We start from the raw sequence: 10,991 nt of genomic DNA, 5'->3' as shown, positions 1-10,991 counted from the left end.
TCTGGGACGATCACTTGTATGTTGGTCTTCAAAGAAGCAGAACTGTGTATCTCTCTCCACTGCTGAATCTGAATACATTGCTGCTGGATCTTACTGCGCTCAGCTTCTGTGGATGAAGCAAACACTCAAGGACTATGGCATTCATCTGAAGCAAGTGCCACTGTACTGCGACAACGAAAGCGCCATCAAGATTGCCAACAACCCAGTTCAGCACTCGAAGACAAAGCACATTGAAATTCGTCATCACTTTCTCAGAGATCATGTTGTGAATGAAGATATTGATATCATACACGTCAACACTGAAGAGCAATTGGCAGGTATCTTCACCAAGCCCTTGGATGAGAAGAGGTTTTGCAAGTTACGGTGTGAGCTAAATATCCTAGAATCCTCAAATGTCATGTGATCAGGCACACATCCTAACCCTTATGCATATTGATGACTTAGATGTGCAACACACCAAGTGAAGTCTATCTTCAATCAATGAAGACATACATTCTAAGTGTGAATACATTAATGTGGAATTTGACTTTGGAGCGCCACGATAATTGTGCGCCGTGTCTGGGTCTAATACTTCCTATACGGTGGGTAACGCCGCCACCAAACGTTCCATTTTGAAGTGTTTCACTCATGGCGTTACCTTGCAATGTCTTCACATTTGATTTGGCTTCGAACTCAACATATTTTCATGATTATCTTCACTATGTTGACTATACATATATATATATATATATATATATATATATATATATATATATATGCTAGTGTTCTGTCCTCTACAGCATTCACTTATAGCTATATCTTCGTGTTGAATCTTTTGAACTAAGTGAATGTGATCGGACCCCAACTTCTCTATGCTTTCTATCTCAAACTCTATCTCTCCAAGTCATATGCATTCTATTGAAACTGTCGAATGTCTTCACTGCGTCCTTGTCAGCAGAAGATATAGAGACAACCATAAAGTCCGTTTTCAATGCTCATTCCTCCACATAAAATCCGGAGAAGCAGGAACGACCGTCCGACAATCCAGGCGTGCGTGGGAAGTGGAACAAACCCAAAACATCCGCAAACTGGCCACGCGTTCCTCAGAAGCGAATCGCCGGGGGCACCTGTGTAATAGCATAGTGCCGCCCCTGAGCCTATAAATTCACACTTACCGCGGTCATTATCTTCTTGTTCCACCCTCGCACGAACCCTAGCGCCACCGCTAGCTCTCGACGACGCCGGTGATGAAGCGCTTCGCTGCCGCAACCTCTCCGACGCCGTCCTCACGCCGACCGCGGACATCGTTCTCTTCGCCGTCGCCGTAGGTGTCTTCCGTCGCCAAGTTAGGGCACGGAGGATTGAACTGCTCGGCATCATCTCCCACTCCGTCTAGCAGTTCCAAGTGTGGTAAATAAAACTTCTTTTTACAGCCCCGATTGATCTCATGGTTCTGTCACTTTCTACCATAAGAAGTTTCTCTTCACACAAGTAGGATCTCTCTATCTGCATCTCACAACATGCCTAGTATATTCACTTGTGCTTCATGAAGTAGTTAGATTCCTCACTTGTACTGATCTGTGGGCTCGTACAAATCTGGAACCAACTTCTTATCTATGAGTGAATGTCTTCGCACGATGAGGTCAATGTCTTCTAAACTGATTAATCTTCAAAACCTTCTGAGAATGCATATGACCTCTTCCCCTTCCCTCGTACCTTAATGCTGTCACAGGTACATGTCCATGGGAGAATCCTTCGGTTCTCATAGTCTGCATTCATTTGCAGAATTCTTACAGCATCACATAAATTCTCCTGAAGCCAGTTCCTGTTGGCCCAGCAAAAGAAAGCCTTTGAAGCCTTTGAAAGTTTTGAAGCCTTTCAAGTTAAAGTTTATGGCTTCAGAAGCAGCAGCAAGGAAGGGGGCAGACAGAGACGTGGAGGAACTTCCAAAGATCTACCTGAAGACCTGGCAGAAATGTATAAAACAGATCCTGAAGAGAATTATGGGCAGCGCAAGTCCCGAATCCAATGGATTCGATGCTATTGGGCTGAACAATGGTTCAAATACCGATTCACAACCCAAGAGTATGCTGAGAAAAGTGCCATCAAAAGTCCGTGGGGAGACATCTTATACAAGAACCTTGTACCCAGGACCAGAGATGAAGCTATTGCCCAAAGCTTCTATCCATGCATGGTTCATGGGCCACAGCCTGATGATGCACATCCGTCGTCACTACTCTAGTGTCGTGACGACAATCTGTTCAAGCGCAACTTCCAGTTTGCCCAACAATCAGTGAAGCTCAACAAGAAGAAATTTGGGTTAGACTTCAACCCTGGTCCCTCAGCACCAAGGGCAGATGGCACACACGACGCAGAACCCAATATCATTGGTCCGTATGCCAACCTTGAGGGCCTCATCACCCGCATCTTAGTCCAAGGGACTGCCGTGAATGACCCCCCAGCTGACTCTGAGTCTGATGAAGCTCCTGCTGTACCGAAGCCAAAGCAGTCGAAGAAGCCAAAAGCTTCAAAGCCGGCCCCTTCATCAAAAATCTCAAGGGCGAAGCCATTGGCAACTGCACCTCCTGAAGCTAGTGTGCAGTCTGAAGACGTATCCCGTGTCTCCAAGCCCCAGAAGGCCAAGGTGCCTCAGCCACACACCGGCAAAGAACTCACAGCTGCTGCCATTCTGCGCAGTGAAGCCATTGATCTATCAAGTGATGAAGATCTTGGAGATGACGCTCTAGAGCAGCTCATCAAAAGCAAAGAAGAAGCTGAAATCTTCAACAATTTGCCTCTCTTTGATGTCGCCATTATCCACAACTTCATCGACGAATGGTTTTCCACACCAGACATAAGCTTCGAAGATCTGCAGCTGCCTGTCGGTCTCAGCGTTGCCTTCCAAGGCGCAATTGCTTCAGAACTTGCCATTGCCCAGCGCATTGTTGAACTGAAGCAGAAAATTGATCATGAAAAGGCTTAGTTCAAGAAGAATATGGCCAAGCTTAGCGTACAAGAGGTGAAGAGCTTCAAGACCATGCTGCATGAGCTCAAAGAAAATTTTCTGAAGAAGCGTGCAGAAGCTCAGGGCTCACGTGAGCGGATGAAGTCTCTGGCTGAAAGGTGTGTACAAGCCTACAATGAGGTTGAGAAGCGCAAGGCACTTGGGCGTCCTGGCATCGACCCCAAGATGGCCGTGAAGAAGAAGAAAAAGCCTGCTATGGCTAAACCAGAGGCACCTAGGCAAGAAGCAGTTCCAATTGTCTTCGCAACTGCAACGACTGGCTCGAAGCCAAAGAGCCGGTCAACAGCTTCAGAGCTTAAGAGGACAAGAACTGCTGAGGCTGAAGCAAGGAAAAGGAAAAGCTCTAAAGCCTCTCCTACTGCCCCCAGCAAGAAGAAGCGAAAGATCAAGAAATCTCGGACTGCTCCCACAGAGCCCTTGATAGTTAAACCTATCTCTATGGTTCACCCCAACGCAGAACGGCAACTGACAGTTCATGAGCCTGCTTCCACAGAGGCTCCTGAAGCTGAAGACATACCAGCAGCCGACCCCATTGCTGCTGAAGACATTGGTCATCAGGACAATGTACAAGATGATGCAGCCCTTCCTCAGAATGAACAAAGCGAACTAATCAGCATTGGTCGTCCTCTGACGCCAATTGCACAAGATGCGTCATGGGCGGATCGCCCCCAAGAGGAAAAAGACTTTGAGGCCCAGCCCACTCCAACACCACAGGCGTCGTCTGCGTTCTGCAGGCTTCGCAAAGGTCCAAGGCCTCAAGTCTGTGCTGAAGACATTCCGGCTGCATCAGCCGAAGAAAATGAAGAAGTACCACAAGATCCTACTCCCCCGCTACACTCTGAAGCAGTTCTCCAGGAGAACGTGCCTAAGTCTGACCCTCCAGCTAGTCGAGTGGAGGCTGAAAATGTTGAGGCTGCCACAACAAACACTGAAGCCAATGTGGAGCCCTCCCCACCAAAAGCTTCAGCAGACAGCGAAGCTACTGATCAAGACACTTCTGTTCCTGAGTCTGCTGCAGGTCCTCAATTTGATTACCATGTTGAGCACAGGCCTCATGTCCAGAAGCCAGTCCCGAGGCTGCCAAGGTTCCCAGGTCCTGCATCAGCACCTGGATCCTTTGACATCAATAGCTTCAAGGCAGACAATACGTTCTTCAACAGCTCCAAGAACCCATATTCAAGGGAAAGGATTTCATCAGATAGGTTCTGGAGCTATCCTCAGCGCAGCTACTATTCATGCATCCTATACAACCAAGGTCGCATCTTCCCGCACAAGCACCTTGATGTTGAAGCCATTGCTGGTCTGCCCTGTCTAGAGGAAGCTTTGGATTGCTTTAAGCAAGTGGGTCTGCTGCAGTTTGTCACTGATGAAGAGCACTGGAATGAAGAGCTTCTGCTTCAGTTCTATGCCACCCTCCACATTAAAGGATACAACAGAGATCCGAAGACTTGGGTCCTGGAGTGGATGACCGGCAATGTCCATCATGAAGCCAATGCATTTGATATCATTGAGCTCACCGGCCTTCCTACTCCTGGCGAATTCTTCGAGGAAGGCTGTCAACTACATGCTGAAGCTATTGAGAGCATATTCCAGAGGCCTGAACCAAATATGAGTCAGATGCTCTCAATGATGAAGCCATTTCCCCACGATGCTCCTTATCCAACAGAGTTCTTCGTTGAAGACTTTGAGTTCCTGCCCAGGACCATATATCACATCATCCGGCGGACTCTCTGGCCCATTAAGGGACACTCTCCACATGCCAAGATTGAGGGTGCAATGAAGACTCTCATATTCTATATCCTTCATGGCAAATGCTTCAACGCACAGGATTTCTTCATACGCCAACTTGCAGCGTCAGGCTCAGATTTATTTGGTTTGAAGTTCTATGCTCCTTGGGTGATGAGGCTAATCAAACTGCACTCTGCAATCTCGTATCAGCCCTCAGCCCAAAACCATCGGATCTTCTTGCCAGATGTGGATACCTCTGCTGAAGCTATATATCCTGAGCCTGCCAAGCAACCGTTGAATCTTCATAATGCAGAACACCAGAGCTTCACTCAGAATGATGAAGGTGTTGAAGCCATCTCCAAGGTGTATCCTTTGGCTGGCACTACACGTGCGCCACACCCTGCTTCAACTGAAGCCACTAATAGTGCAACTGCTTCAAGACCCAAGAAGCACGCTCGTGTTCTCAATAACCGAGAGCTTCTTGTGGCCCTTCATCAAAAACAAGATAGGCATCATGACTGGCTAAAGCGTCAGATGAAAAGCCTCTTGGTGGACGTTAATCGTCTTCGAAATCTTGCCACCAAGAATGCTTTCGTCACTCATGAAACCTGTCGTCGTACATGGAAAGGGCTATCAATGATATGTACTGAAGCTGAACTTGTAGAGGATGGCTTCACTGAGCCATTCAAGTTTGACACCACACCTCCTAGAAGGGATGTGATGCGAAACACACCATCACTTGAAGACTCTGAGTTTTCTACATCTGCTGCCATAGTCACTGCCAGAATCATTGATGAAGAAGACGATGCTACCTCACCGCCACCTGCTTCAGCACCTCCAAGCTCTTCTGCACCGCCAAACACCTCCAACGACCCTGCTGGTCCTAGGAACGAGTAGACACTCTATGTCTTCAAACCTTTTTATTCCTTGCTGACAAAAGGGGGAGAAGCATATGGGTTGATAGTCTTCAAGCAGGTCCATATGGGCGGGTGCTTTATGTTTTGCTATATTTTGCTTCGTGCTTACAACTCTTGTTTTTGCTTCATTTGGTTCTTTGAGTTGTAACACTAAAACTCGATGGTCGTCTGCTACTTGTTTGGCACCCTGTTTTGCGAAGATAAATTCCGCATGTGCGACGATAAATTCCGCACTTAGATCATTTTCCAGACGTCCATTTTTCATTATGCATGTCATTATCTTCACATACTTTTCATGCATGATGAATTGTCATCATAAGTTGAAGAGGATCTCCACAAGTACAACCTGCCATGTGCATTTGCATTCCAAAAGCAAATTAACTTGTATGCATATCTTCAGGGGGAGCCCTTGCAACTTATGAAGACAATTCCTTATCCTTTACAATTTCACATATTATATTCCCCGTTGAAAACTTCAACCAGCTTGTCATCAATCACCAAAAAGGAGGAGATTGTAAGTGCATCTAGTGCCACCCCTAGTTGGTTTTGGAGTATTGACGACAAACCTAGTTGAGGGACTAATGTGTTTGTGAGAATTGCAGGATAACACAGGTAGAAGTCCCTCATTATTTCGGTTTTCCTACCAGAGATGACCCCTAAAAATGCATGAAGACATTGAAGTCAAAGGTGGTATGTGAAGATATTCACATTGAAGACTATGACAAGAAAAGACATCGCATGAAGACTATGGAGCTCGAAGACTTAGATCTTTCGTAGTTCTTTTTCTTCTTTGTTGAGTCATAGGAACCACCGTACTGTTAAGTGGGGTCCAAGAGAACCAGTCAGAATGACTGAAGTGATGCTTAACCAAAATCCTATCTCTTCGAGTGAAGACTATGAGAGCGAATCTTGTCCAGAGTTGGACAAGTCAGCTTTGCTTGTAGCCCAAGTAAAGTTGTCATGTGTGTTTAAAATCTGACCGTTGGAACACGTGTCAGTTCCTTAGTGACCCAGGGTCATTTCGGACAAATCAGGTCGGGTTGCCTAGTGGCTATAAATAGCCCACCCCCTATAACTATAAATGGTTGGCTGCTTAGAGTTAAAGTACGGTTGTTGTTGTTTGAGAGCAACCCACCTCGAAGCCTTTGAGAGAGAATTCCTTGCGAGGATAAAGTCCTAACCACCCAGAGTCAAAGAGTGTTAGGCATCACTTAAGTCTTCTTGTCTGTGTGATCTGAAGACTTATTACACTTGAGGACTGTGAATCCTCCAGCCGGTTAGGCGTCGCGTTCTGAGCATCCAAGAGTCATTGTGGATTGCCGGTGAACGAAGTCTGTGAAGGTTTGGGAGTCTACCTTGAAGACTTACCAGAGTGATTGGGCGAGGTCTGCGTGACCTTAGCTCAAGGGGAATACGGTGAGGACTAAGGGTTCTGAGTTGCGTGTTCAGGACTGGGTGTCTGGGACTGTGTGTCCTCAGGTTTAAATACCTAGCCGCCCTAACCAGACGTACAGTTGTCATAGCAACTGAACTGGTCCAACAAATCATTGTCTTCAACGAGTCACTGGTTTCATCCTTCCATTCCCTTTACTTACTGTTGGTCCTTGTGAAGTCATTGCATGATTGCATTATAGTTTGTCTTCACTGAGTGACTGCTTGTTCTGATTGGCTTCACAATATCTTCCTACCTGATCCCTACTGCCTAGCTGCTATTAGTCATCGTGCTTTCACTTCGTTGATTACCTGGCTAAGGTTTGCCTAGTGTAGTCTACCTTCCGCTGCGTGGTAATAGGTTTACTTCTATCGTTTGTCTTCAAAACTTCCCTGTTTAGAAGACTTTCATAAAAATCGCCTATTCACCCCCCCCCCTCTAGTCGATCACTAGCACTTTCACTACTCCCAGATCAACTTGTAAATACAGGCATACATCGGTTTTGCTTCGTATCTAGACTCTAGTGTGTTCTCACCGAAATCACTGATACTTGCCCAGCAGATGATGTACAGCAGCTAAAAATTTCAGAGATGCTAGAAGCACTTATGCATCTAAAATCAATTAAAGGGTTGCCCGTATTATTGGTAAGAAATGTTTCCTACCAGCTGGGGGAGCAATAGTGGAGGAAACGCGGGCCCGGGGGCACCATCTTGATCCCTGTGAACCTAGGGCCGACTGAGAACACCTGAAGCAGCAGTCAATCTCTCGAATCAATCAAATCAAAGCAAAGCATGGCGAGATAGACAGGGTGTAACCACCAGTGGCGTGGCGGCCAGTGCGAGGCACGACGGTGACGTACCTGGGTGTCGACGCCGAGGACGGTGTGCTGGGGCACGTCGAGGAGCACGCCAGCTCCGTGCCCGCCTCGGGGTCCATCCGCGCTGCCGCGCCTGCTCGGGTGCTCCCCATGCCAACACCGCCCGATGCGGCTATCCACAACCCCGGCAACGCCTGTGCTTCTCCCTTCTGTGCAGCTGCCTGAGGAAAAGAAACAAAACGGCAGCCTCAGGTGAATATGGATATAATCGAAGCAAGGAAGCCAGAGAGAGGAGAAGAGGGCTGGTGGACCTTGGCATCACATCGAGGTCTCTCGCGACGGAGTGGAAGAAGAAGGACGCGGCCATGGGGCCCAGCCGGCCGGCGAGCCCACGTTGTTGCGCTCTCCTTCCTCTCCTCCGCTCTACCCTGCTTTAACTCACGGCCGCCGGTACTAATGGCTCCGCCGCCCTTCATGGTCGCGAGTGGCTAGCACAAGGGGCGGCCAGGAGGAGGAGGGAGGCGAAGAGGAGCAGCGGCGGCTTTCGTCCTTGCCGTCATCGACCCGTGGGGAGGAGAGGAAGGAAGAGGACGTGGGAGCGGAGGCGGCCTCCGTATCGCGCTTCCAATAGGAGTCGACGGCAGTGTGGGGATGGCCCTGGGCGGCAGCGGGGCAAGGAGGCGCGGGCGGGAGGAAGAGGAGAGGGGGCGCCGGCGGCGGCCCACATGCGAGATGGAGGCCTGGAAGGGCGACTGTGGCAGCGGCCGGGTGGCGACGGCAGCCGGCGGGCGCGGGCCTAGGGTTTGGAGGGGGAGAGATGCGAGGCGCGAGTGCGGGAGGAGGAGGCAGCGCGAGAAGGAGAGGAGCCGGCTAGGTCATCTCCATACGAACCGTCGCCTTTTATACCCCGGTGCATGAAATGACCAAAATGCCCACCGCGGGGCAGGCTATTTACGCGCGATGGCACGACCTGTGCGCACACTGTTTATTGCAACGGCCTTAGTTTTAATCCGACGACCGAAATTGTCCGGGGGCGAGATCGGACGGTCCAAATTGCATCAAGTAAATAATCCGACGGCCCAGAGTTGCTAAACTCTAAGGAGCCAGGTAGCTCGCTTGGTCTCATCTTTCTCGATTTAGCCAAAACCAATCATACAGAAGAATAAGCAGATGACTCATTGTAACTATGGTAACCAACAAGGATTAATTTTACAACGGAATAAAAGGCGCTCATTGCGTGTTTACGCTAGCTAACACGATCTGACTTATTGTGACTTTGTTGTCCAACTAAATAAAATCCCCATGTTTCTCTAATAGGTAAATTATTAGTACTATTATTGAAGTGAACGTTATCAAAACTGTTCCAGAAAATCAACCAAATTTGTGCAAGGTCACCTAGAGAAACTACAATCCCCTAATTTTCTTTCTTGCAATCCATATGATTAAGGCTAAAACAATTTAAATTAATATGCAAATTACACATTTAATGTGTATATTCATAATCATTACGTACTTCCTAGGTTTTTTAGTCTGTATAAGATTTGGTCAAAGTCAAATTTTGATTAAGTCTTCAAGTTTATAAAAAAATCAAGATTCATAATATGAAATCAATATTGTAAGATACATCATGAAATTAATTTTCACCGCTGTAGCAAGACAAGGCCACAAGAAATGCATACAGCGCAGCAGCAAATTTCATCAGGTTCTAAGGAACAAAACGCTGAAATTTCAGAATTACTCGGAAACAATGATGCATTTGTTTGCATTTTAGCACAAACCAACAATATAGACGAAATAAGAAACGTGTCATTGTAACAATGTAGCCAACCAGAGTTTTTTCTACAACAAAATAAAAGTCGCCTCTTGCCTATTGCTAACACGATCTGAAACCAGAGGCGACGAACGGACAGCTCTACATTGCTTTTCCTTGGGCAATCTATGCGCGCTCCCCGCGGATGCGGCGGGCGAGCTGGATGTCCTTGGGCATGATGGTGACGCGCTTGGCGTGGATGGCGCAGAGGTTGGTGTCCTCGAAGAGCCCGACGAGGTACGCCTCGGCGGCCTCCTGGAGCGCCAGCACGGCGTGGCTCTGGAACCGGAGGTCCGTCTTGAAGTCCTGGGCGATCTCCCGCACCAGGCGCTGGAACGGCAGCTTGCGGATGAGCAGCTCCGTGCTCTTCTGGTACTTGCGGATCTCACGCAGCGCCACGGTCCCGGGCCTGTAGCGGTGGGGCTTCTTCACGCCGCCCGTGGTCGGCGCCGACTTCCTCGCCGCCTTGGTGGCCAGCTGCTTGCGGGGCGCCTTGCCGCCGGTCGACTTCCGGGCCGTCTGCTTCGTACGCGCCATCGGTCTCTCCTCCGCCGCCGGGAATTCGAACTGGGCTTCTGCTTGCGCGCGCTGCGGGTTGGGGAACTTGAAGTGAAAGGCGACGGATTCTGTAGTGAGGGAAGAAGAGGGGAAGTGGGGTGGGGATTTATAGGTGACGGGTGTGGGCAAGCGAAGCGTGGCCCAGGCGGTTTCTTCCGATCGTGGGGGAGAGGGTCTCGGATTGCGTTTGGGTGATTGATTGGATCTAACGGCTGGAGGTTGCGGGGAGGAAGCACACGATCCGCGTGCTCGGCGCTGATTGGTGCGAGATCCCGGACGAGGTGCGGATCGGTGACCTGGCGATACATATGGCTGGGGTCTCGTGAGTTCATCGACCGAGTCAGTTGACTTCTTATTTCAACGATGTTTCATTATTAAAACATCTCCAGTATATTAAAATATACACATATCACGTCGAAAAAATACATATATTATCCTGTTTTAAAAAAATACATGTATAAGAAAAATTGAGGCAAAAAAAACTGATCCAGCAGTTTCTCTAACCCTAAAAAAGTTGAATCTCTTCAAAAAAACACGCATCACCCCTCAAATAGAAGAAGCATTGCTTCTCTCCATATATTTTTTCCACTCATGCAACGTCAATGCGTCGCCGCAAATGACGGCCGGACACCCGCGCTGCCACCGCCGCTGCTACATGCCCAATCGTCGCCTACTGTACTACCGCCGGCTCACCGCCGCATGTAGGCAGCCGTCGAAGCTTCATC

At 48.5% G+C, this 10,991-nt stretch overlaps 1 protein-coding gene across 1 annotated transcript; it reads right to left on the bottom strand.

The window, feature by feature from the left end:
* Positions 1-9,632: 9,632 nt before the first annotated feature.
* On the bottom strand, positions 9,633-10,353 carry LOC123150820 (histone H3.3). Its single transcript, XM_044570642.1, has one exon. It carries the CDS (start codon positions 10,243-10,245, stop codon positions 9,835-9,837), a length of 411 nt encoding a protein of 136 aa, XP_044426577.1. The 5' UTR covers positions 10,246-10,353; the 3' UTR covers positions 9,633-9,834.
* Positions 10,354-10,991: the final 638 nt, after the last annotated feature.

This window comes from Triticum aestivum, chromosome 7A (assembly GCF_018294505.1).
Source record: "Triticum aestivum cultivar Chinese Spring chromosome 7A, IWGSC CS RefSeq v2.1, whole genome shotgun sequence".
Classification (NCBI taxonomy): Eukaryota; Viridiplantae; Streptophyta; class Magnoliopsida; order Poales; family Poaceae; genus Triticum; species Triticum aestivum.
Note: the sequence above shows the minus strand (reverse complement) of the source record. Positions and strands in the feature narration are given on the sequence as shown.